Here is a 27820-nt window from a genome sequence, read left to right on the forward strand (position 1 = left end):
AGAAAATGAAATCTGAAACGCTCGGTTTTTAAAATCCTCTCCTTATGTCGTCAGAAGGAGGAAGGGTACCTCCCCTTTCTCTGCTTTGCCCGCACAGAGAATTTGGTCCACCAATGAGAAAATGAGCTACGACCTTGCCAGCGCGATATTGTTTTTTCCTCAAGACATCATGGGTTGCAAACTACGAAGCAAGGCAGTTAGCCCCGCCTCTTCCTCATAGCATTTAAAGCTACAGACTCAGAAACGGCACGTCCTGAAGGAAAGCTCATTGTGGGAATGCTTGTAGTGGCTGTAATTCTGCACCAAGGCTGAATTTCGGGAAAGAGACTTCAGATACAGTATTAGGGGACCGCTAAGGCCTATATAAAAGCATCCAAAAACAGCATGTCATGGGATCTTTAAATTTGACTGAAACCTGCAGGACCCCTGTATGAGATGAGGGTCCTGTGGAGGAAGAAGGACTCTGGACCAGGATACTGCTGAAGCTTGATGTGCTTTATTAGCTAATGATTAAAGGTATACGACTTCATTTTCCCCTCAAACCTCGGCAATCGGAAGAAACAAAACACACATGCTACTCATGGCCAGCCTTCAGTAAAGGAGGGAGGAAAGAGGCTCATCTTTTACAACTCTTCAGGACTGGTTTGATAACGGAAGGAGATGGTTGATGCCTCCTTCAGGTTACATACATCTTGTCTTAAAACCCCTCTATTGTGGTTTTAAGGTTACGCTAAAACTGGTTTCTTTCGATTCATCCTTCATGGCATGTAAGCCCATCCATTTGTTCTTGTGTGAAAGTGACAACTCTCAAAGCGTTTTTATAAATATTAAACTGAAATATTTAAATATGGTTGTTTGCAATTTACAAAATAATGGGCTTTTTTTCAGTCACATCATTGTTTTTGCAAGACATGGGTCTTGAAGAAGTTTAACATTCTACTATAGTCTATGATTCATTTCGGTATGTATAAATGTATGTCATGTAGTCAATTGTCAGGTCACATCCATAGGCAGTGCGTACACACAGGCATACACAACAGTAGAACGTCCCATTCTAGCAGATAATAACGTTTACACAACCTACTGCTAAAATCTAAACACTACACATATATAACTGCATATTCATAAAGCCACAGATCCAGCCGCAGGTGGGGCCACCAATCAGGTGTCCACCGGGATGCGTCACGCCCACTCCGGAAGGAGGTTGGGGTTTGGGTGGGCGGGCCTTAACTTTAGATAGACTCAACGTAATTGGCTGGCAGCATGCCAGTCTTGCCGGTGCGCTGCACAGTGCCGTACATCCAGCCCTCGTCGATGGACTGCACGTTGACGATGACATCACTGTCCTTGAAGGACACCTCGTCGTTGTCGGCAGCCGCATAGTCATACAGAGCACGCACAGTCTTCTGGAATGGGAGAAAACAACAGCGAAGAGTTCTTGAGTCACAGCCAGGCAGACACAGAAGGACAGTGACTCATTGTGACTCAATGAAAGATAGACTGACTGCTCACTGGCATCTAGTGGCCTCCCAAAATGTATTCAACTTATTTGCCACTCGAGATGGTGCAAACAATGGCCTCCCGTTGACTATATGTTACAAACATGCTCCTCGATTTTTCTGGAATCATAACAGGGGTTGCACAAGCACTGTGTGCTCCCCCCAAAATAATTTTCAACTGTGTGTGTGTGTGCCTGTGTGCGGGGTACTAACTCCAGTCGTAGAGGGGTGTGAGGGGACAGAGGACACTGTGGTCTGCTGGGTGGCCACAGATGAGGACCTCTGCTGCAGCTCCACAGTCTTGGCCTGCTGGTATCCTGCAGAAGGAAGAGAACACAACACTGCTCGTCACCACCACACCTCAGGCGGGAGGTTGAGATCGCAGACCAAAAAGGCATTTCTCCCGTGTTTTCAATAAATGCTGCCCACTCTGAATGTTTTCATAGCGTACCGAACCTCTCTTTAGCGCGAGAGAATCAACTGAGGTGTGCGAGTTACTCAGCGAGGCGCTGCAGTATTTGTGATTCGTCGAGATCTGCTCTCACCTATGGAGGAGGCTCCAAAGCCGTTGCTGTACGTGGACATGTGGTGGTCCACGTTCTCAGACATCTCCGACTTCTCTCCGTCTCCTGCTCCGCTCATAGCGCTGGTGGAGCGGGAGTGCTCCTTGCTGCGGCGCTGGGCTTGGACTGGCAGAGGGTGAAAGGGTTAACGTCAGCGTCACACGGCTGCCAGACAAGATCCATGCCAAGTAGAAAAATGTGTTCAGTCAATGTCATGTGATGTCGAATTGAAACAAACTCCTCCTTGGCAGTGGAACGGACTGTTCCAGATTGTTCCATGACTCCCCCACCTGTCATCATGTGCAGGCTCCTGGACTGGATGTTGTCCTCAGCAGGGTCATAGTCAAACACAGAGCCTGGGTTGGTACGCCACACACGCAGGTCTGAGGACAACACGACGCAAGAAGATGAACAAAGCTGGACTTGAGGGTGTGCACCTGCGCATATCTGAATGTGCTCTTTTTTTTAAGCATTTTTTGCGTGTGCAGTAAAGATCAGATCGCTCGAGTCACTTCAGGAAGTGGTTTAGACGAGTACCGGTGATGGTCTCCTGGTCGTGCTCCACCGCCCGCCTCCTCTCCATCTCCACCACGCGCCTCTGGATGCCGCGGTAGTTGATGTCGCTGAAGTCCTGAGTGTTCTTCTTCACGCGCTCCGTCACTAGGTCGGTGGTGGTGGGAGTGAAGCTGCCCTTGCTCTTCTCAAAGTCCTGGTGGTATCTCACCTGGTGGACGAGGTCACAGACGACTGTTATCGGAAGCACAGAACACACTTCAAATGTATGCTTACTGCGGCTAGACTCGGGACAGATCTCAGATAGGATTCGATCAATGTCTGAGTGGATGTCCCCACGAGAAGCGGTGTCTCACTCCGGAGATGTTGCGCTGGGTCTCCTTGACGCGCCGCATCTCGGGAGTGTCCAGCACGAAGGCGGCCTTGCCCTGCACCTGCTTCCTGAAGCTGTCGGAGTACAGCACCTGTGGGGGCAGAGGGGCACAGCATCACAGTCAGCTCCACACAGCACACGGAGATGAGGACACCACAGACAAGAGACAAGGACACCAGACAAGGTGGACGGACAGAGAGGGCGGGGGCGACCGCCAAGGCCGCTGGGAGAAACACTGGAGCGTTAAAATGGATCTCAAGACAGATGAATTAGCAGGGAGAATCAAACCTTTTAGAGAGAGGGGGGACATTATGAGGGAGGGTGGGTGGCTGAGAGGGGTCTCAGACAGGAAGAAGATGGAGAAGACTAGTCTGAACAGAGGGAGGAGTTAGGGAGGATGTCCACACCACACAACAGCTGGTGGTATTAAACAAATCGAGAGAAATGAGCGTATGAGAGCGTTCAGGTCTGCATTAATGGGATGAACTAAAGCCAGAGGAAGGTATGGAGGGGGTTAGACTGGGGTTAACGTGGGGACTACTGAGGCTCTAAAGGATGACGACACACGTTCCCTGTTCTGGAATACCGAGCTAATGTGTTCTTGGTTCCGTTTCACTCTTTCCATCTCTGGAGTGAACACCACGGGGGTTCCCTTGGCAGAAGCGTCCTTATACAACACCTAGAGTCAGGACAGAAGCACAGCGCCCCCCAGGGGACAGTCAGACACCTTGCAGGACAAGAGCCGGCACACGCTGAAATGTTAGTTCTGAAAGACACAACCCAAAGGCCCGCGATAAAGCAAGGGGGTGGACACGCAAAGAGTATCTCGGGTCAAATGAGAGAAGCTGGGTCATAGGAGAAAGGTTAGAAACACCGAGGACAACGTCGGAAGCGTCGGGATGAGTCCGATGAAGGGAGATGGCGGAAGATGGCCTCACAGACGACAGAAAATGAATGGGTGGGTGGGTGGATGAAGGAAGACATGGAGAAAAAGGGGTGTAAGGGGGTGAATGTCAGGTCGTATTAGGGTCAGGACTTCCCCTGGTGATGACGGTTGAGGAAACAGGGGATTACATCTTCTGGGTGTATGGTGGTCACGGGTGCAGGGAGATGAGACAGAACAGATATACTGGCGGAGGGGACGGGAGGATGATGTCAGCTCAGCGGGTACGGACGCAGGGAGATGAAGGGGTGAAGTGGAGGGTCACTCTCAAATCAAAAGCTGGGAGGAAACGCGTGTTGGCGAGTTCCACTACCGCACTGATGTTCTTCTGGCTCTCCCGGACTCGCTTCACCTCCGGGAGGTCTGATATGGCCGTTCCCTGACCCAACGAGTCCTTGTACTTGATCTAACCCAGGTACAGGGTCCATGCAGAGTAGACGGAGAGACAGACAGACAGACAGAGAGCAGACGTAAGCCAAGGACAGAGGACAGGCAGCACATGTACTGTACAACAGTACAGTCATGGAACTGGAATAATAACACACACGTAGTAGCCTAAACAAAGGACAAGAATGCTAACATTTGAATGAACATCGACATAACAGAATGTTAATGATTTGAAGCCCTTAAATACGCACAACACGATTTGGGCGGTTGGATGTGATGGTGATGATTGAAATGGGATGTTAAGGTCTATTTGGGGATGTTTGAGATACTGGTTGCCTGAGGTGAAGCTGGATTAGGGCTGAATGGGGCTGTCATTATAGAAGGGGTGACTGGGGCAACTAGACAAGGACAGGAGTATTGTAGGTTAAGGTAGGGCAAAGGTAGGACCTGGGGTAGGGCAGAGATGGGACATGGGGTAGGGTAGGATTAGGGGTAGGATCAGGACTAGGGAAGGGGTAGGATCAGGAGTAGGGATGGGGTAGGTAGGGGTAGGATCAGGGGTAGGATCAGGGGGAGGCAGGGGTAGGATCAGTGTTGGGCAGGGTAGATAGAGGTCAAATGGAGGGCGGGGAAGGTCACACCATGGTGTACCGTGCTAATGTTCTGCTGATTGCGTTTAACTCTCTCCATCTCTGGGGTGTCTGACAGGGCCGTTCCTCCACCCAAATCCTCTTTGTACTGAATCTTTAAACAGGTAGACAGCAGCAACCAGTCAACAAGGAGTTAATGCCTTTCTACTAAATGAATGGGAGGCTGTAAACTTTAGAGTGATTGGGAAGTATACTACACAGATCCGCCCACCACAAACCAGCACTCCTATTTGAAACTAGAGAGAAACTCTACCGAACTGATGTTCTTCTGGGTCTCTCTGACCCGCTTCACCTCAGGAAGGTCTGGTATGGCGATGCCCTGACCCAACAACTCCTTGTATTTTATCTACCAGACATACAGGTTCCATGAAAAACATAGAGCGAAACAGACAGAGAGCCCATGCAAACATACACAGACAGGTACATACAAACACGCACACACATATATACAGTACATAATAACAATAAATACATATTTCCATGAGGTAATCAGAGAAGGGGCTTAGACACAACACATGGCTGTGTGGCATGGAAGGATTTCTGAGTTTGAAGCACAGTGAATCCTGGCATTAGTACCAACTCAGCACACTGGGTCTGAAATGGTGGGGGAAAGAATGGCTGCTGTTTCAAAGGGATTATAGAAAGTAAGCTGCCGTTTGTTTCTGAGTATGAGGGAGAGAAGGAGGGAGAGATGGAGGGAGTGATGGAGCATAGAGGGCAGAGGGGGTGATGAGTGCTGGGGGGGAGGCAGGGTCACACCATGGTGTACCGTGCTAATGTTCTGCTGATTGCGTTTAACTCTCTCCATCTCTGGGGTGTCTGACAGGGCCGTTCCTCCACCCAAATCCTCTTTGTACTGAATCTTTAAACAGGTACAGGATAAAACAGTGACCAACAATCTTACCATATGTCGAGAAACTCACCTGGACCAACAACAGAGATATTATATTTAGCAAACTTTCCTGGTGACTCAGGTAATTTGTGTATTGGCTGGACAGGCCCAGCATTAAAACAGACAGTATTGACTGAGACAGCACAGTAACAGAACATATGACATATCAACACGACACAGAAACACATTCTACAGAAACACACCAGCAAGACACTAGCAGCATTATTGTTAACCTCAGGGTTAAAGCTGCTACCTTTCAGACTAAAGCAACACATCACCGGCGATGGGTTAGTTGCTCATTTAGGGAACTAAACATCTATCTACAGTGGTTAATGTCTACTAGGTTTGTACTTTCAAAAGACCAAAAAGGGGCTGCATATCAGGGAATGTTAACCTTCACTTCAAAAGAGAGAAAAAAGTTACCAAAGAAAGCCAAAGAAAAAAATTAAGGCAAAAAATATGGTATTAGAAAAAAGGGTTAAAAAAAAAAAGAATATGAATGAGTAGTAGGTACCGAGCTGAAATTCTTTGTATTTTCTTTAACACGAAGCATTTCAGGGGTGTCCTTTATTGCACAGACTTTGCCCTTTGTGTTTTTAAAGTCTGTCTGGTACTGATTCTACAGAGGGAAGAGCAAAAGCGTAATTAAAATGTTGTCATGGATACAAGAGAAAAGAAAGACGATACGTGAAAAAACAATATCGCTCTTTCATTTCCTTTTAAATCAAAAGGATTAAACCTCGTCGTTTTAAGGACAAGGTTTACTTCACAGTTCATCCCGCGCCGTGTTCAGTCAACTTCTGAAGAGCATGAACAGCAGGATTAACTAGTCTCACCATCCCAATCATTATATTAGCTACTGTACTTCTCGGATTTCAACAACTCATAGTAACCATAGCTGTACAATGTGTTGCTGGTTTTAGTTACAACAACACAGCACAATAGACATCCATGAAAAACAGGAAAAAGTATAAAGTATTCAGGGAAATACTTTGAGAAGTAGACATGTAAGAACACAAACATACACACAGAGCCACCTGGCAGTTTGGGATGAGACCCCATGTCCCTGGGGCCACAGAGCCTGTCGTCTAGTGGGCAAGTAGGAGTTCCAGCTGCTCTGGAAGGTTCTCAACTGTACTCACTGTGCTAAAGTTCTTCTGGTTCTCACGAACTCTCTGCATCTCAGGGGTGTCCAGGACTGGCACATAGTGAGACATGGTCTTCTCAGCCTCCTCCTTGTATTTTTTCTGTTGGAGAGAGAAAAAGAGAAGTCAAACTAAACTGCGGTTCGCAACCCACAAAAACCTTCAAATTGATCTTGTCAGATCATGATGATGGGTTATTCAATGAACAACACATCGACCTCCATTCAAATACAAACAAACAATTTGAAATAGCCTTATAGTAAATGCATAAATGTATAATAGATGTTGGCTGGGTATAACTCACCTGGCTGATGATGTTCCTGATCTGCTGGGCGTGGAGGATGTCTGGGGTGTCGATGACCGAAGTGTAGCTGGCCCTGTCCACCTCCGCTTTGTGCTTGTACTGAGACTGAAAGACAAACCGCCACGCCACTCAGTACCCAACATCGACACACTTTTCGAAAAGCTAGAGCCATCCTATGAGTAACATTTAAGTAGCACGAATGATCTGTACCAGACACATTTGGTATGCAAATTCAAGGCGAGATGAACCCAACGTCATTGTACGTATACCGGCCTTCTACAAAAATTGATCAAAAGATCAATATCAGATCAAACATCACCAAAGGTTCCACAGACCTGACTGAGGATGTCGGTGGCGTTCCTAGCCCTCAAGAAGTCTGGGGTGTCGGTAGCCAAAGCTAACATCCCCTTGCCCTTGATCTCCTGCTCCAGTGACTTCTTGTACTCTCTCTGCAAACACCCAAGGGACATGCGTGAGAGAGGGACACGCTTCACCATCACCGCATTTAGAGATACTGTAACGACTGGGTACTGGGAGAGGAAAGGGATTTTCTAGGGGCTGCAAAGCAGAAATGGTCAACGGTGTAAAGAGATTAAAGACACTCCTGAAGGAAACGTGAACAGAGGTTAGCACAAATCAACTGGAGACACTAGAGATGGGATAAATAAAGTTATGAGGGAGAAGTGAGGGCTGAAAAGGGGGATCCACTCAGAGCTGGAAGACAGAGGAAGGTTAGCTGTGAATATCAAGGTGGCAAAGTTACACTTCAGTGACCCTATCTGGTTAAAGATCTCATCCATCCACTGCAGGGTAGGAATTATTAGTCATCAGTGTGCGCCAAAGAGGAAGTGGCAAACTCAGCAGCAACTGCCCGGTTAATGTGGTGATGAAGCAGGTAGAGGAGGACACAAGGGAACGGAGAAAGGCCAGTTCAATCCGCTGCCATCCTACCTCACTTAGGATTTGAGTAGCATTCCTTGCTCTCAAAAGCTCCGGAGTTTCCTCAAAAACTGTTAGCCCTTTACCCTTCACCCCCTCCTCTAGGTCCCTCCTGTACTCCCTCTACAGGGAGGGAGAAGAACAGAGACACTGCAGGAAAACAGACAGACAGGCAGGCCAGACCAGAGCAGGGCAGGGCAGGGCAGACCAGAGCAGAGCAGGGCAGACCAGAACAGGGCACACAAGCACAGTACGAGGCTTATCTGGCAAGCTCTTTCACCCACCCACTCTGCTCACAGTCACCAACTCCCTCCAGAGTTGTAGCTTCAAACTAGGACAGGTTGGACGTAAATGTACAAACTAGGACAGGTTGGACGTAAATGTACAATCACAATAGCATTACTGAATGAATATGAAGTCATTTAGTTCATTTGAAGAGAGACAGGAGCTCATGCCTGCCTGTTATAACAGCATGCAAACAAGTTTCTACCTCAGTTAAACGACTTGTTAACTGGTGGTAGCCAAAGAGGTTATGACAACCCACACAGACAAAGCAAACAGAAATAAAGTCAACCCAAGGACCAGGTTATAAAAAAATAAAAATAAAAGAGTCATAGTGTTCCTAAGGGTTGGGAGTGGAACAGTGTGTACGAGGGTGTCAACACAGACGAGAGTGCAGACAAGCAAGGAGGGAGAGAGAACCAGCAGAAAAACACAATAAACTCCAGACTACTACTGATGCAGGCAGATCACCAACATGATTTACTATGACGGAGAAAGGGTGGGCGTATTATGAGTGTATTATACAGTGTATTGTCATTAAGAAGAAGTGAACCATGCAATTTACTTGGACTAACCAGGCTGGAACCAGAAGACCAAACAGCACTCGTGTAGGGTGGGGGTGTATGCTTTGTGGTCTTAGTATAATTACTACGTAAGGGTGGGGTGAATGAGTTTAAGGGGGAGACGAAAAGGGGAGGAGGGAGGTATTAAAAAAAAGTGGAGAAGGTATTTGTCGTTTACCTCGCTGGCTATTTTGGTGGCATGTCTGACATGTATCATGGCTGGAGTGACCTCCAACCCTGAGAGGTTCTTGCCCTTTATGGACTCCTCATAGTCCTTCTTATAGTCTTTCTATTGGCCGCAAAGACAAGACAAGGACAAACACAGCTGAGATAGGACATGCAGCCAAGACGGCATGGTGCACAATACAGTGTAGCCTACCTCCACCCTACCCACAGCTTGGCCTTCTAGGCCTACGGCATCACATTGTGATGAAGTACCTCCGGAGTGCTATGGTGTTTCTTTTCAGCTGTAGCGTCTGCTACATTTGATATGTCACATGTGAGGAAAGTAACAGCTCACTGTACTGTAAAAGAAATGACTACATGTAAAATGTACTGTGCCGGAATGCTTATGTGTATGCATTTATCAGGAGCATTTACACAGTCCATGGTTTCAGAAGTCTTGAATGAATGAGGAGTGAATTTGATCTGGACTGCTTGGAAGCTACCAAGTAAAGATAAATAACAGGTACCTTGAATGTCCATGGACGATCAGAGGGTCATGGGACTGCCACTACATACATGTACACGCAACAAGTCCACTACACCGCTTACCTTTTCAATTCAAACCGTTTCATCCGACAGTTCATTTAACAGACCATACGGCACAGCCCTTTTAACGTCTTAAACGACACAGACCTCCGATTGACATCATCACAAGAATACGCAGCAGAGCAAACGGATGTACGGAATGTTTGGAAGAGGCCGTTCGGTTTTCCCCATCATGTGATCCAGGGGGTCCTGTTGAGGAGAGGCAGGGCGAAAAAACCACCCAGCGTGGTGTGACCGACAGGCTGGGGGGAGGGAGCTCACCTGGCTCTGCATGTGCTGGGCCTCCTTGGCGGTCACGTACGTGGGCGTCTCAAAGTCCAACATGGCCTTTCCTCTCTCCTTCTCATACTTCTCCTTGTACTTCACCTGGAGATGGCCACATGCACACAGTCATACATGCACTCGCTACATGGGTTGTTAGCCTATGTCGCAGGCTTGACGGATCCTAGTTAGGGGTACATGTAGAGTCGACGCTGCATCCGGAGTGGGATGATCGGTCAATATTCACTCGTGTTTTATTCTAAAAGAGTACGATGTGGTTGATTTCAGTAAGCAAGGTTAGTTTCTGTCCGAAGTAAAAAGTCACTTTGCACCTACTGGGATGTGTGGTTCACAGTAAAGTTTTTGTAATATAAACATTTAGGATTAATAAGGGGAGTGACCCTTGAGAAAGTCTTTACTGTTTCAATAAAACCACCAAGTACAGTGCTTTTACAAGTCAACCAAACCCTTAAAAAGTAGCTCTATACAAACACAAATTTTGTTTAATCTACTGCCTCTATTTTACAGCTTTGGAAAGCACGTCAGCACGATTGCCTGGTAAAAGGGAACATTAACATTAATCTCAGAGGTCTCTCTACCATCCCCCTCTTCTAGCTGTGAGTAAGAAGCAGGGAAGGAGAGCCAAGGGATCGAGGACATTGAGACGCAACTATGGAGCTGTTCAAACAGGAAATGGCACCTCAAACACTTGGGGGAAACGTGGGGGATGTCTGTAGGGCTCCACAGGTGTGCTCATGACATCGCGACCCACTTACGTGACTCTGCAGTTCTGAGGCCTCCTTGTGGTGGAGCTGTTCCGGTGTGTCGGCGATCATAAGGTAGTGACCCTTACTGTCCTCAAATTTCTTCTTGTACTGGTACTAAGGGGGAATGCCCGGTAACGTGAAGCAGTTCAGTACAACAAAAAAATCAAAGGTGTATTTGCCCACTGCCACCCATTTGAAAAACAGATGTTTTGTAAAAATGTGGACATGAAAATGGGAGGGATCATGCCACATTAAACACAGAATTTGTGGAAAAAAAGAGGAAAAAAAACTCCATATGGGATAATGGTTATTACGAAGTCATAAAAGATGATATTCTGCATTGGTTGAGATAAAAAAAAAAAAAAAAAAACAACAATGCATGAAAGATGAAGGGTAAGGCAGGGACTGTGTTTTAAGATGTTATGGAAAAAGTTATAAAAAGAATTATAGGAGTTATAGGAAAATTTCACATATGTAGCACATGGCACCATGACAGTCACGTGATCATAAAAATCAAAACATCCAAAAGGAGATGAAGGTTATGATGTATGCTAGTTGCAGGAGGTTTAGAGGTCAGAGGGGAGAACGGCCAAGGGTCACTACCAGATGATGTCCTTGGGAGTTATGGATGAAGAATGATGCTACCGGGTATCTTAGTCCTAGTTGAGCTCAGAGAGAAAGCGAGAGACCCCGATGGGTCCTCGTGAGATGGGCGCACGTAGCGCTCTGGAGGCGTTAGAGGTGACCGTGACGTGGAAGGAGTGATGGGACTAGAGGGTGAGCCCAGGCGTGGATGAACGGTGAGTGGATGAAAGGGAGGGAGGGAGCGGATGAGTGAGAGAGGAGGTTAACGGATGACTTACGGCGCTGGACAGTTTGCTGGTGCTCAGGTTGTGTTGCATGGACAGAGATTCGGCCATGTCAGTCACCGGCTTGTGGATCTTCTTCAGGTCGCCCTTGTACTTCACCTGGGAGAGCAGAAACACAGGCACTCAGAGACACATGATAATACAGGTGGTGGGCGGGGTGGTATTTCGATGTGGGAAAGCACCTACCTCACTTGCCAGCACGTTGGCATCCTTCAGTGTCTGGTAAATCTTACTGTCCTTCAAGTCATACTGTGCCTTCCTTCCTTTCATTTCCTTGTCATGCTTCTCCTTGTACTTCACCTATGAGGACAGGCCAATGTGTTGACGCGTGTTAGTGTCAATCTGACAGACTGTCTAGGCATCGGCGGCTATCACACTTGGAGAAACAGATTAACAAGGAGGAAAACAGAATCACATAGCAATGGGTCACATTGTATAAAAAGGGCTTACGATGATCATTTCGTTTGAAAGTATGGGATGGAATCTTTAGACAGTAAAAGAAGTACATTCCAAATTGAGAAGTCCCAATCACATTTACAGTGCATTCTACTCGATCAGATGGAATCTATAGTCCCTTGTTATACAGAGCAATGGTTGTAGTCAAGAACAGTTTGTGTTCTACCTCCTGGGAGTAACTAACTGCTGCATGCTGATTTATCGGAGGAGAGGGACTGTAGGATCATTGTACTGTACCAGCTACTTCCAGGAGGCAGGCCAAATAGTCCAAACACACAGACAAGTGTACAAGCACAAACATGGAGCTCATATATGTGTGAGAGTATATATGGTAGATGGGAGATTGTGATGCAGGGATCTCACTGCAGACATAGTCCGAGAATCCGGATCTGCAGAAGAACCAACTTTAGAGTAGAAGACACAATACCAAACTGCAAACATCAGGCAGACAGGGAGAACCTGAAGGATGTGTAAACCCAATAGGGTTTTCAATAATCAGTCTCGTCCTTGGCATCTATTCAACTGGGACACATTTGACAGTATATTTGATATATTACTGGATTTATATACTGGATTTACACAGTCCTTACAGTACAGGGAAATGCTGTAGTAGAATGATGCAACAGTGTTCAGCCTATGACAACGTGTCACCATAGAGGCCATTTCATACAGGGCACTGGGCCAGACATGTCGAGTGATGTGTATGTCTTGGTGGTACGTCATGGCAAATAAATACAATAGAGAAGGCAGGTTTTCAAATAACCTTTGAGGTGAATTTGATGGCTTCTGAATTAGTAAAGGCAAGGCTATGCTTTTTATGCTCGTCAGAAAGGCAAAGGTTTGCCAGGGAAATAGAGAAAAGCGAGGGTGAACACTGACAACACAAAAAGGACAGGAAAGATCATTTGAACATCACGTGTGAGAGAAAACCCCAAATAAATGTCAATGCGAGGAAAAGATCAATAAGTCGTCTGATGTAGTGTAATGTGCAGTGAGGCACGTGCCGCCCCAGAGCCCTAGGAAGTCAGGCGGTCAAGTCAAGAGAAAAGGAGGCGCAAAGAGGACAGACAGGAAGTTGCAGCTGATTGGTTCCCGGAGGGAGGGGGGCAGCGGTTGAGGTGGGCCTCCTTACATTACTAGTCAGGGAGCTCATTTTCTTAATGTGGCGCATCTGGGGCGTGTCGTAGGAGGCAGTTCCGTGGAGGGAGGGCATGCCCTCTACCTATAAAGCGTAGCGAGATGGAGGGGTGAGAGCAGAATAAACACAATGGACATGCTGGGGGAGATGGAGAGAGGGATGCACATGGTGGGAAAGGCATATGAACATATATATATCTATCTATGGAGGATCAGACGGGACTGACAAGGACATACTGGAGATATTAATGCAGGATGGCAGGGGAAGCACTAATGATGAGCTTTTAACTGCTAGCTGGCTCAATTGTTAACAGAATAGAGCGTTTGAGAGCACTACAATCTATGGGCGCAATATCAGTCTCTGGGAAGCTGATCTGAAACTTTGATGGATCACGACACCAGCTGAGGGATAAAACCATCAGGGAAAAAATACGACACAAAACTCGTCTGAAAGCAGACCGTAACAAACCACTTGAGAATGTCCAATGTGGACAGAGTAGGTCAATGCGAACAGAAAAGAGGTAACTGGTCATCAGACGGGGCAGAATGGCGTCGACACCGCCCCAGGACAGGGCTCCCTGGCTGGGTGAAGGAGTGGTTACCGTACCTGGCTGGTCAGCTTGGACACCTCTGTGGCCAGAGCGATGTCAGGGCGGTGGGCCAGGGAGCCTCCACGACTAGCCTCCTGGCGAGCCTTATCACGGTAGCCAACCTGACGGACAGACACGGAATACCGTTAACGGACAGCCTTGTTGATGTGAGCTTGTTTTTTGGTCCTAGAAAATAACCTTCCTATGTATATAATCATCTTACAGGGATGTCTGTCCAAATTGACTTAAAGCGAACATGGATAAGCAAGCCACAACCCTATATTTGCAAGTCTAATTGTAAAGGCCACTGGGCCAGGAGGGCAACCATGGTGTACATTACTTACATCACTGACTAGCTTGGCAGTCTGGGTGGCCTTCCTGATGTCAGGACGGTCCGCGACAGAGGTGTAGTTCAGCTTGGCCTTGGCGTCTTTCCTATAGGCAAACTGGGAGGTGGGCAGAGACATGAAAACACAAATCTTGCCAAATGTAGAGAACACCAAGAGAAAGTACGAATGAGAGATGGACACAAGTGTTTATATTGTGAGAAAACCTATGACTGAGATTAGAGCGCTCGTAAAGGGTTGAACAGAGAGAGACTCACGTTGCTCTGGTTCTTGGCAACCTCCATGGCATGCTGCACATCAGGTGGTACAATCATGTTGTTGTACTTTGACTTCCCTTTCTCGGCCTCAAACTTCTCCTTGTAGAGTTTCTGTTGTGGACAAGATCGTGGGGGGGGGGGGTTAGTGACAAAGATGGTGGTGGGGGGAAACCAAAAACAGCCAGGCCTTTCGATGATCTCCATCCTAGTGTGGGTGCCACTCACCCCGCTGATGAGCTTGTTGATCTCCTTGCTGTGCACGGTGTCCCGGGTCTGAGCCAGGGTGGTGAAGGAGCCAGACTGCTGGTCCTTCTTACTGGCCTCTTTGTATTTGCTCTGAAATAGGTCCATCAACGGCCAGTCACAAACTGTTCCTACGTACCGTGACCCACAAATCCAAGTAGGATATTTCTTACCTCAGACGCGAGACTGCGCACTGCTTTGGCGTGGAGGATCTGAGGAGTGTCCATAACAGCCTTGTACTGTCCTTTAGACGACTCATACTTTTGTCTGTATTTCACCTGGAAATAGGGGGTTAAGGTTATAAAACAAAACAAGAGGAAAAATGGGTTATTAAAGGTCGAAGGTTGTTCAGGTTGATGGGGCACGTCTGGAGTGTGACTGTACACAGTGAGTAAGTGAGGGACTCACATTGGACATATCAGAATTGTTCTTGGCCAGGACGGTGAGCTTGTCATCCACCACGGACATCACACAGCCTTTCAACATCTCCTTGTCATACTTGTACTCAATCTGTGGATTCATAAAACAAAATAGGCATCACAAAAGCCAGAGATTGAATATGGAGGCATGAAAAAGTTATCATTAGCGTTGGCATTTCTTCTGAAGAAAGTTGAACTGACATCACTCTGCTGGAAGGTGTTTTTGGCATTATGGACAAAGTCTGGTCTGTCCACGGTCCAGATCCACTTGTTCTTTGTGGCCTCGTACTTCTTGCGGTAATCAAGCTGCAGAAGGCAAAGGAAACAGTTATCCATCCATTCATTCATCTATCCACCCTAACTTACTCGAAGGCCAGAACTGCAAGAGACTCACATTGCTAATGTTCTTGTAGGCCTCCTTGGCGGCGCGGATTTCGTGGGAATCGGGAGCCATGTTGATCTGAGCCTTGCTCCTCTCGTACACCTCCCTGTACTTCAGCTGCAAGAAACAGGAACACAGGTCAAAAGGTCAAAGACACAGAACTCCAGCTAAGACTTCAGGCCTGGCAAGCGACCGATGTGGTGGGTCAATGATGGTTTGAGGGACGTACATTGCTGGTGATCTCCTTCACCCTCTTCATGTGGTTGGTGGCTGGAGTGTCATAGGGCAGGGTGTAGCCCTTGGCCTTGTTCTTGTGGTATTCCATCTTGTAAATAATCTGGAAGGAAAATTATAAACTTGGTGAGACCATCATCAAAAACAAACTCAACGAAGCCGGGAAAGTGGGACAAATCTCCTTAAATCTGCGTTAACGTGTTGGTTTTCACTTTCCCTGCTTGAATGGACACACACAAATCCGAGCAGACTCACATCGCTGATCTTCTTGCTGCGTTTATGGGACTCATGCTCAGGGGTCTCCAGGATGGAGGTGAACTTGTCCTTGGCTTTCTCATACTGCTCCCTGTACTTCCACTGAGGGAAGAGGTGGGGTAGAGGGACACCAAAGACAGACATCCTCAGACACAGTATTCGTTTGATTCACATCAGTTCCACAATCATGAGCAATCTATGAATTTACCTTAATGTATATTTTGTATTTATCATTCATGTATGATTGCTGTATAATTGATCATATAATTGTAAAGTTACACATAACTACTTGAATGTGTGTGTCAAATGCGGTTGTATTGAATAACATGTATAATAGCCACATCAAGAAATGCAAAATAATTCTGTGAGGCTACAAGTACATTACAAGTACTTGGAATGTACAGTACATTCTACATATATTCATCTACAAGTTAGATGAACGTGAACATGATAAGATGTGTAAAGAGGAGAGGCCATGCACAGGTGAGTTCCTATCCTCATTACAGGCTTTACATGCAGCAACCAACCAACAAACAAACAAACAAACAGGCATGGTCAAATGTTTAGGGAGATGGACAGACACACGTGTTACCAATACTCAGATAAAAAGGTAGCTGTTGTTTCCATGTCGGCGATTTCCATCAGCAGCGGTTTATTCATGTGATGATGCAGCAACTCCACAACTAGGCTAGGGTATTATGCCACTGATACAGAGCAGTATCTCTAACACATGGTTCAACAACAATCGCCATGTGGCACAGGAACATTAAACAGGAAACAGTTAACTGCACTGAAGATTTAAAGTTTGTGGATTCTGTTTATCGGTATGATTTCTAGTTTGATTACACTTATGTGAATCTATCAAACTACTGATTGTGTCACTGGCAGGGAAGATTCCACATTCCAAACTACCCCGGAATGTCGGTCATACTGTTTGGGACAGGGTGACGGAGGGTAGCGAGGGTTCTAGTGGTCAGTACAGTGTGTGCGTTTTAGAAGCAGGGTGGAGGATAAGTGGGGGTTCCACAGCTGCAGTTAGCCAGGATAGAAATTACAATGGAGAGGATGGGAAGTACAGGGAATGTGTGAGGCTCTGTCCAGAAACAACGCGTAGGCCTCAGCCCTCTGACACTGTGAGAACACGCGGCAGGTCCAGAATAAGCAATGTCGACTCCAGCTATCCCTTTGCCTGTCTGTGTGATCCATGCACCAGTGTCTGGGGGGCTAGTCTAAGGGGGTTGTTTGTGAACAGAAGCCTGCTGTATGGGAGAGGGATTGTGGGGCTCCGCTGCTCTGATGGTTACCTTACTCCTCATGCCAGAGTTGTACAGAGCGCTGAGGATGTCTGGTCGGAGCAGCTCATTGCAGCCACTCTTTAGCAGCTGCTTGGCTCGGGATTTATATTTCATCTGTCCACGTCAGGACAACACAGACAGACAGACAGACAGAGCATGCCAAATGTGAGGGAGGACGGCGACACGGACATCTGGCTGGCACGGCGTGGCCTGGTGACTCCCAGGGTCCAGGCACGGAGTCCGAGCTGGGTCTTAAACTGTGCTCTTGGGCCCGAGCCGCCCCTTTAACCCTCTGTGCTCTCTTCGGGTCATTCTGACCCATCAGTCATTGTGACCCACCGTCGTCTTGCGACAACTTTACCGCATACAAAAACAAAGTGAAGCATTTTCTTTGAACCGTTGCGCTGTCTCAGACCCCCCACATTGCAAAGGTTAAAAGAAAATTATTTTTATATTGGGTAAAATTGGGTAAACACAACGATGGTTCGTTATGAACCTTTGGGTCATGTGACCCGTATGCAGCACAAGGGTTAAGAAAATCTAGGGAGAAATGGTGTGATTGTCTCCTATTACGGCCCTTTCGAGGAGACAGACTCACTTTGATCGTTTTGTATTCAAATCGAAAAGATATCACAGAAACGTGTAGGACACAGGCCCTCAGGCCATCAAAGAGCACAGTTTAAGGTGAGTCCTGACCACTCAAAATAACCCCCACTGGGCTACTTGAGTGCCACAGTGTGGGAGACCTGTGTGAGTCAGAGAGAGAGAGAGAGTTGTGAATGTCAACGGGTGACATCCTCGCCATGCGGACATGGCCTCCGGCAGGCAGCAGATGACCTCATGCACTGGGCTCAGAGGCAGGCGTTCTGATTGGCCCACAGGAGGCGGGCGTGGGCGGGGCGTAGGGCCAGCCGGCTCAGGGGTGTTACCTGGCTCTGGGTCTTGGCCTCCCTGGCCATCAGGTTTTTGGGATCATCCAGAATAACGGAGTACTTATCCTTGCCCTTCTCATAGGCTGATCTATAGGTCCTCTGCTCAGAATATCAGAAGGAAGTTAAAGACAACTGCCAAACAATAGTTCTCTGTGATATTTACACACTCTTGAAGGAGAAAAGTCAGTTAATAGCATTTGATAAGGATGTCCAGAGGAATGTTCTGCCAGAAACAAAATGACTACATAAAACTGAAGTGAGAACACGGAGTACGGTGAATACAATGGGGAACCAACATTCTTAGCTACGGATGAAGGATCTCAGTATTACAATAACATCACTGGCATCTTTTACCTTAACAGCTGACAATCCAACACAGACGCGGGTAAAGAAAGCACAGAATACTCATTACTGTGTCTGCTGATCAACATGTATATTTTAGGAGTAATGCCTATATACCATGAAAGATTTGATGCATCCAAACGGTATCAGTGACTTACGTCGTTGATGAGAACAGAGGCGTTCTTGGCGGCCTGGAAGAAGGGAGTATCGCACGTGTACTTGAAGTTGTATCTGTTCTTCTCGTATGAAGCTTTGTACAGCCTCTGTCGTCGTGAGGAAACGCATGAGTGTGGTTACGACAGCGAGGAGAATCTCAAACAATAACCTCAGGTGGCGTCCAATAAACAATAGACATCACAGATCTGAAACGTGTGCTATAATGTACATGTTCATCGCTGGTTGGATGTGATATTGTGGATCCCTTACCTCACTGTACAGAGTCTTGTTCTTCTCTGCCTGCACCATCTCAGGTCTATCCCACACAAAGCAGCCGATACCCTTCATCCAATCCATATCCTCCTTGTACTTGATCTAATGTTGGAGACAGGGAATGGGGTTAGTCATGTGACTCCGAGAGACGCGTCTCGGTGCAATCTGACTGAGCTATGGAGGGTTATTGAGGCGCCAGAGCCGCCACTCACATCGCTGACGGCATCGCTGACATTCCTGCTGTGGAAGAACTCGGGGCGGTCGGGCATGGACCTCCACGTACCGAGAGAGTTGATGTACTTCTCCCTGTACTTGACCTGGGGGGCAATGAAAGAGATTAAGAAACTGAACCACGACAAATGTTTTTCCTTTTTCTAGTTTATCCCTCAAAGGAACTCGGATCAAATTGACTTTTGAATACATGACAGCCTGCAGCCAAAATCTCCTGTGACGCCAAAAGGGGGAACTCGAACCGAAACTGACCTCACTGATGTCATCAGTGACCCTGCGATGGCAGACGATGTCCAGGGCATCCTGGACAGTGTGGTAGTGCCCCTTTGACAGCTCAAAGGTCTCCTTGTAGCGCAACTGCAGAGAAAACAGGGATACAGTCATTCAGACAGGGGTGAGGCAACGCCCATGAAAAGTTAAGGTAGACCTTTTCCCCAACAGAGCATACTCACGTCGCTGGCGTTAAGGTAGGCCTTCTTGGCGCGCACCAGGATGGGCGTGTCGGCAATAGAAGTGTACTTGTGCTTCATCTTCTCATACTGGTTCTTGTATTTGTTCTGGATGGTGAGACAAGGGGAGGTTACTCCCCTCATTTACAAGAGCTGTGCCCCCCCCAAAAAAACAGATCTGATAGCTGAGGTAGAAGAGACTATCGAGAGGACGTACTTCACTGCAGACGACCTTCATTGCTCTGGAATGGTCCATAGTGGGGGTGTCAATCTCCTGGGTGAAGTGAGCTCTCTCCTTGGAAGCCAGGTCAGTGTACTGGTACTGTAGACACCAACCACACAAACACACCTCAAATGACCAGCGGATCATTTTTGTGCACAAACAGGACAGGAAACGGAGTGGTTTCTTCCCAACTAGGCTTGCGGAGAAAAGCTCAGCGTATGAAACCAACACATGCAATTGATGGACGGACTGGAAATATTCTGTCCCGACTTGCCTGGTTGGTGAGCTGCTGGGCCCACTTGACTCTCTGGATGTCCATGGAGTCCAGAGTGGTGGTGCACTTGCTCTGCTCCTCGACGGCCTGGGCTTTGTACACACGCTGTGGGGGACAGGAAACAGGAGGCGAAACACTTCCGGGTGAGCTCAATGGACACAACTCGCAGAGTAGGAGGGAGGCGAGAAAGAAATCGTGGAACTCACGCCGCTCATGTGGGTCTTGAGCTCAGACACGCGCTGGTACTCGGGGGTGTCCAGGACCACGGAGAACTTGCCGCGGTTCTTCATGGCTTCGACGCCATAGCTGGTCTATTTGAAGGGAGAGAGGAACTTCAGAAACACGGTCCACTGCTAAGTTGTATCCACGGTAGAGCTTTTACGCTGAGCCAAAGGATGAGGAAGCGGGTGATGTCGATTACCCTGAACTTGGTGATGTTGCGAACATGGACCATCTCAGGGGTGTCATACAGGAAGCAGCCCATGCCCCTCAGCCACTGCAGGTCCTCTTTGTACCTCAACTGGAAGTGACATCATACACACAAGTACACAAACACACAGGATTGTTACACTACTGCTGCAGTACATGTATCAGCGTGCAAAACACAACAAAAACGCATGTGGATTGATGGTGAACCTTATGAAACAAATATAAACACACAAGTCACACATCTGCACTCAAATCCCATCAACGTATGAGTCTTTGGACGTACATCGCTTGTGATCTCATTCACGTGTTGGCAGTGCATGAGTTGAGGAGTGGTTGCCATGGAGATCAAGTTGCCTCTGTTGTTAAAGTACTTCTCCTTGTAGCACAACTGCGGAAGGGAAAAGTGGTAAATGGATATAAAAAATATGGCGTGAAAAGAACATTTTAGTGACCAAAGTGGCGGCATGAGGTTGAGAGACGGTGACTCACGTTGCTGATGGCCTCCTGGGTCATCTTGACCTGTTTAATCTCGGGGGTATCATATTCAGAATGGAACTTATCCTTCTCCTTCTCATACTTCTCGCGGTACAGACGCTGTGAAGAAAGAGAGAGAGAGAGAGGGGGGGGGGGAATAAAATCAGTATAACTCACCCACTACCTTCAGAGAGTACATCCTTATCATGTCAAGGACAAGAGTCAACATTGGGAAGGTGTAGCCTTACGGGGTTGGTGATCTTGTTAGCCTTCCTGATGTTGACAAAGCTGACCCCCTCGGGGTCCAGGGTATAGGCCTTGGCCTTGGTCAGGTCATGGGCTTCACTGTACTTCACCTAATTACGACACAAACACAACACCATCGACTGAGTCAGGAACATTAACTGAAAATGTTATGTCACAACAATTGAAATACCATCCGGTAGAAGTAGTTTTATCCTCGTAAATGTATTTCTAAAACAAGTACACTGCATTTAAGGTTTGCGACCGAAGATGTTCCCCCTATTGTTGAAATCTGAAGACGGCAGAATGCTTACACTGCTGGTGACAATGCTGTTGGTTTTGGCCTGCTTATTCAGAGGAGTATCGTAGGGAAGGGTGTACCCAGTGGGCATGAAGGTCTTGTTGGCTTCTTTGTAGAAGTTCTGGAAACACAAAAGGAGGATGAAATCAGTGACAATTGAGATTCAATAGTGATAATCTCTGGTACAGATCAAATGCACAGTTTCGGATGAAGGCTGAGGTCAACTTTGTGGGTGAGGGTTGACACTCCTGTGTGACAGAAGGACATACTTCACTCTGGATGAAGTTGGCCATGCGGGCCCTCTCCGTATCTATGGTGACCGCGGGGGCGGTGTTTGTTCCCTTGACGTTGGTGGCATAGTCTTGGCGATAGTGAAGCTGAAAGCAACAGGGAAGAGAGTGAACCGGTGAGAATTTCACAGAGAGAAAATAGTCGTCCATACGTGTGATGACATGACAGCGAGAGGCGGTCTCGAAGGGGCAATCCTCAGGGGAACTTACGTCGCTCAGGTTCTGGGAGGCCAACTTGCAGTTCTCATAGCCCGGGGTCTCCATGACAACAGAGTAGTCCTTGAAGTGCTCGATACCCTTGGCTCTGTATTTGTTCTGGTGGGCGTGAAAGAAACATACATGCATCATCACCGTACCGATTTTGACGAATCAGACTCATTTGACTTTGGATCGGGTCGACGCAATGACGCGGAGAAGGACGAGGGGGGATGGAGGAAGTGCGAGACGTGAACGAGCACAGAGGTGGGGGGGGATGAGGGCGAGGAGGCGTGGGGAGAGGGTCTCACCTCGCTCTGCAGAATGTTGGACTGTTTGCAGCGTATGATCTCGGGCGTGTCCCAGGCATAGCAGCCAATACCTCTCAGCCAGTTCATGTCATCTTTGTAGAAGATCTGAGGAGACACAGAGTGATCAGCAATGGGCAAAGTCACCGCAAAAGACAAACCACAACAGCGATGTAGACAGATGTCGTATCACGAGTATGTAACTTGACAGTGAAGGCTAGGGATTTGGATCGTCCTGTAAGATGGAAGACCAGCTACGGGACAGACACTCACATCGCTGAGCTGCTCGTTGACCTTGCGTGCCTGAACGAACACCTGCATGTCAGGCAAGCAAATCCACTGGTGCAGGTGCTTCCTGTAGTTGACCTCGCTGATCATCGACTGGGTGTTGCGGGCGGACATAATCTCCAGCATGTCGGGTACAACGTGATTCTTGGCCTTGGTCTTCTCGTAGTCTTGCTTGTACAAGCGCTGTGTGAGGAGAAACCATAGATGTGAACAACCGTTTTCATCTGATGGAGGACGTTTATTGAAAATGCTCGTCGGAGAAGTCGGAGAAAATGGGACCGAGTCATCGGAGAAAAGGATGATGGTGAACTCACGTCAAGGCAGAGCTTCCCAGCTTTGAGGCAGCGAGCAGTGGAGGGGTCGTCGTCTATGGACTTGGGCAGGCTGTAGAGAGACTTGAACTTCTCGTAGTCCTCCTTGTACTTCACACCACTGAGGATGACTTTCTGCTGTTTGGCGTGGCTCAGAGCATGGGAGTCTGAGGGGATTTGGTATGCCTTTGCCTTGATCTTATCCCAAGCATCTGTGTATGATTTCTGGACACAACATATACATGCATAACTTAGAGCAGAAAGGTGTTGACATACGTGAAATATTTCAGAGAAAGGGATCCATTGGTGTTTTGGGAACACATCTCAAACATACTTTGCTGTAGATTTCCTTGAGGGCGTGGCACCTAGCATAGTCGTGGGTGTCCAGAATGGTTGTATACAAGTGCTTCTCTTTATGGTAGGCTTCCCTGTAGTTCAGCTGGGGGAATAAACAACAGACGTGAGTGAATCTCATTCATGAATACATTGTTGAATACATACAACTTAAAGACTATGAAAATGAAGGACATGTTTGTGTACCTCACTAGCCCAGGTTGAACCCAGGATAGCAGTCACGTAGACTGGAGTATCTGTCACAATGGAGTAGTTGTTGAATTCTTTTTTGCCCTCCTCTTTGTACTTGAGCTGGAAGACAAAAGTTGACAAAGATCAAATTAAGCAATTCCCAAAAATATGTCCACACCATAGCCTACAGTGGTACATTACTTTGATCAAATAAAATGAACCATTACTCCAGCTGTATGCTCCAGCTTGATTTTCATAGTGGAACAAGAAATAATACATTTTGACCTGACAATGAGGTAAATTGGGTCCTACAAACTGTAGTGAAAGTAAAATATTGGTGTATCTGTCCTCCTTTTCTTGTTACTCACCTCGCTCTGGAGCTCATAAGATTTCTTGGCACGAACAATCTCGGGCGTGTCCCAAACATAGCAGCCAATCCCCTTCATCCAGTTCAGGTCATCTCTGTAAAATACCTGTGAGGCAACACAAAACAGGGATGCAGTTTGATCAGACCGGAAATATTATAGGCATGCAGCGTCAGGTGGGTGACATGTATCACACGTGTTTCAGAGGATCTTATTGTTGCATAGCTGCATGTGTGGGTGGGTGCGTCTGCATGTGTGCGCCAATGCCAGCTGCCTACATCACTGAGGATTTCGTTGTTCCTGCGGGCTCTGATGTTGTCCTCCTGTTCAGGGTGGCATGTCCATTGGTGCAGATAGGTCCGGTACAGCACAGTACTCAGCATATCTTGGCTCTTCTTTGCCACCACGTTGGCGATGACGTCAGCTGGGAGGTGGTTCTTCGTCTTGGTCTCATTGTAGGCCTTTTGATAGTCTCTCTATGATGAAGCAGAGTGGGGGAAGATTACGGACGATAGCTTATCAAATGGATAAGGAAGATCAAAGTATGCTCTTGTTCTCGTCCCAAATACACGTCATTGACAGAGCTCACCAGTCCCTTGGCCTTCTCTTGAGCACCACAGCGCATCACTTCAGGGAAGTCCACGAGGGTACCAGCCAGGTAGTGTCCCTTAGCCTTCTCATGGGCATTCTTGTATTTGGCCTGGAGACATTTGATCACATATAACAGACATAAACACACAAGACAAAACAAGAATCCCAAAACTCTCGGTAGAATACAAATGCTGGTCAGTGAGGGATTACTAAGTATAAAATAAAAATTAACTCACATCACTGATGATCTCTCTGCCCTTCTTGGCTCCAATCAGGGGCATGTACTGATGGTTCAGCTGGTAACCAGTAGCTTTACCCTCATCCCAGGCTAGTTTGTAGTATTTCTGCAATCACATCAAAATACTCGCATGAAAAAACGGATCACACACCAATACTGTACTAGATACTAGATGTTTGGATGCTGTTCAGGTCTTACCTCACTGATGTTCTTGGAGACTTCCCTGCTGTGGGCCAGCTGGGGGGTATCCTCAGAACCGATGTAGTGGCCCTTCTCAATGTTGAAGGTCTCTTTGTACTTCAGCTAATGGCACCACATCAAATACAGTTTACAGTTTAGCATCCATAGTGATAAAAAAAAGTGTATGTGTGTGGCATACATTCCATTTGTAGTGCATTTTCTATGTTTAGGAAGAAAATATTGAAGACTACAAAATACTTATTGCTTACATCACTGAGGTTGAAAGCATTATTTTTTGCCAAGACGATTTCTGGACGATCCACAATATGTGTGTACTTGGCAAAGTTATCTTTGGCATCCTTCTTGTAGAACCTCTGCAAATCAAATGAAACAATGATGAGTTAGATACGGTTGAAACTTGAAAGACAACTACGAAAAAAATTCTAACATATCATCTTGTGTAGCCGAGTTAGAATTCAAGGAACTTACCTCATTGATAATCTTCTGGGCATTCCTGACTTTGACGTGGTCGACAGAGTCAGCTGCCATCCAGCCACAGCCTCTAAGCCATTCCATATCCGCCTTGTAGACAAACTGGAAACCAAGAGACATAAAAACATGAACTTTAGCCACTGAAGGATGATTTCATCATTTCTAAAAAGTTGTTATAAGATGTATTACAGCAAATATGACATGGTGATGTGAAATGATGTCTGTAGTGTTGACTTACATCACTCTGAAGGTCGTAGGCTTTGCGTGCTTGCTGGACATCATTTGAGTCTGGTAGACAGGTCCAGTTGTGCAGGTGAGTTCTGTAGTTGAAGTCGTTGACTTGGACCTGGCATTTCTTGGCCAACTCAATGGTCAGCATGTCCACTGGGAGGTGGAACTTGGTCTTGGACTTGTTGAAGTCCTTCTTATACAGGGCATCACTAGCAATCTTGGCTGAGTTCAGAGCCAGCATGAGCAGAGGGTCATCCTGGACGCTGAGGGCACCAATGTGATGGCCAACTTGCTTGCGGTAACCTGCCTTGTACTTGTGCTAAAAAGAAAAGAGTCAGTGCCAGAAACGATTCAACGGTTTATCAATCCATATACTATTATCGAAATACATATAACATATTTTATTAGTAGAAGAGTATGAGCATCTAACATCCTGTTGAAGACTGTCTTTTTAACATTGTATTTTTCACTTTGCTGTCTTATACTCACGTCACTCTGCACTTTGTTATTATGGATACACTGCTTGATGGGAACTGCATCTCCAGGCATGAAATATCCAGTGGACTTGACCTTGTCCCAGTCCTTGGTGTATAATTTCTGCAACGAACACGGTTAATGGTATTCTATAAGTTATGGCATCAGGAAATTAATCTTTGAATCAACCATTTTAAAGAAAACAAGAATACCCTATTAATTCATAACTATAATCATACATGCAGTATCAAGCAAACATGAACTGGTTGAAGTGTCTAAGACAACTGAAACTCTCTTACCGGATGCAGGTTCTTGGCCACCTCTCTGGCTGTGGCCAGGATTGGGGTGTCCGTCAAGGAGTACTTGATCTTGTCCTTGTGCCAAGTCTCACGGTACTTAGCCTGCACAATGTCAAGAGATTAAAAAGCACTGGTCAGCTTCACACTACATATTTGCAAAGGGAATGAAGAATAAAGATAATTGCTCAAGATGAACGGATTTTCCTACAGCAAGTGACATCGAAGGTAATAGATTTGAAGACACAAAAGCAACCTTTATAACTGTGTTTGTTGTCAAATAATTGATGTCCTCATCACCTCGTTAAGGACTTCAGCAGCATTCTTGGCACGGACAAAGTCCATTCTATCAATAGGAGCAGTGAACTTCTGGTCATCCACCTTGACACGGTAGCCTCTCTGAAAGACATCATCAACAACAATATAAAACCTCTTAAATATTGAGGTGCATTCAAGTCATGCGTTAAGTGTAACTGGAGTTGGATAATATTTGGCAAATTATATATTTGGAATTCCGTCACGGATCATCAAATTATATTTGAAATTCCAATACCCATATCTGAGAGAAAGGAGTGAGAGAGAAGTGACTTACATCAGCCAGGATCTTCTGGGCATTCTTAACCTTTAAAACATCCAAACACATATGTGGAACCCAGCCACATCCACGTAGCCACTCCATATCAGCCTTGTACACAGCCTGGGGAGGGGGGCAACAACATATACATTAGCATTGCATTACAATTCATTTTACACAATCATTTCCCCAGCTACAGCATATTCGGAGTTTTCCTTGTCCACATAACACAAGTAGATGAATTAGAAATGAGAAACATTGACAGTAAATAACTCAAAAAGGCAAACTTACGTCGCTCTGAAGGTCATAAGCTTTCCTGGCCTGGACTACGTCGGTGGAGTCTGGTAGACAGGTCCAGTTGTGCAGGTGAGTTCTGTAGTTGAAGTCGTTGACTTGGACCTGGCATTTCTTGGCCAACTCAATGGTCAGCATGTCCACTGGGAGGTGGAACTTGGTCTTGGACTTGTTGAAGTCCTTCTTATACAGGGCATCACTAGCAATTCTTGCTGAGTTTAGAGCCAGCATGATTAGAGGATCATCACGAACACTGAGGGCACCAATATGATGTCCAACTTGCTTGCGGTAACCTGTCTTGTATTTGTACTGAGCAAATAAAAGAAAGAGTTGAAGAGTTACAGAATGTCTTTTTTTGTCTTTGATAAAGTCAACCTTGGCTCATTTTTCTTACGTCACTGATGATGTCTCTGGATTTTCTGGCCTTCAGGACAGCGATGGCGTCCTCCTTAATGTGGTACCCCTTGGCCTTCTGGGTATCCCAGTCTTTTGTGTACAGTTTCTG

At 46.7% G+C, this 27820-nt stretch overlaps 1 protein-coding gene across 11 annotated transcripts in view; it reads right to left on the minus strand.

Annotated features, from left to right (window-relative positions):
* Positions 1 to 474: 474 nt before the first annotated feature.
* Positions 475 to 27820, minus strand: part of neb (nebulin) — a 56132-nt gene continuing 28786 nt past the window's right edge. Inside the window, exons 72-138 of one of the 11 annotated variants that reach the window (XM_084688366.1) lie at positions 27710 to 27817; positions 27313 to 27624; positions 27040 to 27144; positions 26748 to 26846; positions 26451 to 26552; positions 26167 to 26274; positions 25685 to 25996; positions 25444 to 25548; positions 25224 to 25328; positions 24973 to 25077; positions 24773 to 24880; positions 24535 to 24645; positions 24224 to 24421; positions 23949 to 24053; positions 23596 to 23700; positions 23390 to 23494; positions 23059 to 23280; positions 22730 to 22927; positions 22460 to 22564; positions 22164 to 22268; positions 21933 to 22040; positions 21677 to 21784; positions 21368 to 21475; positions 21135 to 21239; positions 20929 to 21033; positions 20638 to 20736; positions 20423 to 20527; positions 20217 to 20321; positions 19937 to 20041; positions 19723 to 19827; positions 19523 to 19627; positions 19252 to 19356; positions 19037 to 19141; positions 18769 to 18873; positions 18266 to 18367; positions 16042 to 16143; positions 15782 to 15889; positions 15565 to 15669; positions 15372 to 15476; positions 15160 to 15261; positions 14925 to 15029; positions 14734 to 14844; positions 14509 to 14619; positions 14249 to 14350; positions 13922 to 14026; positions 13310 to 13399; positions 11908 to 12021; positions 11716 to 11820; positions 10862 to 10966; positions 10086 to 10190; positions 9232 to 9342; positions 8221 to 8331; positions 7605 to 7718; positions 7270 to 7374; positions 6963 to 7067; positions 6335 to 6439; positions 5698 to 5790; positions 5182 to 5274; positions 4930 to 5022; positions 4205 to 4297; positions 3535 to 3627; positions 2932 to 3039; positions 2600 to 2786; positions 2353 to 2445; positions 2045 to 2188; positions 1713 to 1816; positions 475 to 1406 (exon numbers count right to left, since the gene is read on the minus strand). In XM_084688366.1, the coding sequence (XP_084544492.1) occupies positions 1233 to 1406; positions 1713 to 1816; positions 2045 to 2188; positions 2353 to 2445; positions 2600 to 2786; positions 2932 to 3039; positions 3535 to 3627; positions 4205 to 4297; positions 4930 to 5022; positions 5182 to 5274; positions 5698 to 5790; positions 6335 to 6439; positions 6963 to 7067; positions 7270 to 7374; positions 7605 to 7718; positions 8221 to 8331; positions 9232 to 9342; positions 10086 to 10190; positions 10862 to 10966; positions 11716 to 11820; positions 11908 to 12021; positions 13310 to 13399; positions 13922 to 14026; positions 14249 to 14350; positions 14509 to 14619; positions 14734 to 14844; positions 14925 to 15029; positions 15160 to 15261; positions 15372 to 15476; positions 15565 to 15669; positions 15782 to 15889; positions 16042 to 16143; positions 18266 to 18367; positions 18769 to 18873; positions 19037 to 19141; positions 19252 to 19356; positions 19523 to 19627; positions 19723 to 19827; positions 19937 to 20041; positions 20217 to 20321; positions 20423 to 20527; positions 20638 to 20736; positions 20929 to 21033; positions 21135 to 21239; positions 21368 to 21475; positions 21677 to 21784; positions 21933 to 22040; positions 22164 to 22268; positions 22460 to 22564; positions 22730 to 22927; positions 23059 to 23280; positions 23390 to 23494; positions 23596 to 23700; positions 23949 to 24053; positions 24224 to 24421; positions 24535 to 24645; positions 24773 to 24880; positions 24973 to 25077; positions 25224 to 25328; positions 25444 to 25548; positions 25685 to 25996; positions 26167 to 26274; positions 26451 to 26552; positions 26748 to 26846; positions 27040 to 27144; positions 27313 to 27624; positions 27710 to 27817 (7899 nt within the window). In that variant the 3' untranslated portion in view covers positions 475 to 1232. The remainder of the gene's footprint in view (positions 1407 to 1712; positions 1817 to 2044; positions 2189 to 2352; positions 2446 to 2599; positions 2787 to 2931; positions 3040 to 3534; positions 3628 to 4204; positions 4298 to 4929; positions 5023 to 5181; positions 5275 to 5697; positions 5791 to 6334; positions 6440 to 6962; positions 7068 to 7269; positions 7375 to 7604; positions 7719 to 8220; positions 8332 to 9231; positions 9343 to 10085; positions 10191 to 10861; positions 10967 to 11715; positions 11821 to 11907; positions 12022 to 13309; positions 13400 to 13921; positions 14027 to 14248; positions 14351 to 14508; positions 14620 to 14733; positions 14845 to 14924; positions 15030 to 15159; positions 15262 to 15371; positions 15477 to 15564; positions 15670 to 15781; positions 15890 to 16041; positions 16144 to 18265; positions 18368 to 18768; positions 18874 to 19036; positions 19142 to 19251; positions 19357 to 19522; positions 19628 to 19722; positions 19828 to 19936; positions 20042 to 20216; positions 20322 to 20422; positions 20528 to 20637; positions 20737 to 20928; positions 21034 to 21134; positions 21240 to 21367; positions 21476 to 21676; positions 21785 to 21932; positions 22041 to 22163; positions 22269 to 22459; positions 22565 to 22729; positions 22928 to 23058; positions 23281 to 23389; positions 23495 to 23595; positions 23701 to 23948; positions 24054 to 24223; positions 24422 to 24534; positions 24646 to 24772; positions 24881 to 24972; positions 25078 to 25223; positions 25329 to 25443; positions 25549 to 25684; positions 25997 to 26166; positions 26275 to 26450; positions 26553 to 26747; positions 26847 to 27039; positions 27145 to 27312; positions 27625 to 27709; positions 27818 to 27820) is intronic. The other 10 variants (XM_084688357.1, XM_084688367.1, XM_084688359.1 and 7 more) reach the window with 10 other exon arrangements.

The sequence above is a fragment of the Hypomesus nipponensis genome, chromosome 23, assembly GCF_054491055.1.
Source record: "Hypomesus nipponensis isolate SF chromosome 23, ASM5449105v1, whole genome shotgun sequence".
Taxonomy (NCBI): Eukaryota; Metazoa; Chordata; class Actinopteri; order Osmeriformes; family Osmeridae; genus Hypomesus; species Hypomesus nipponensis.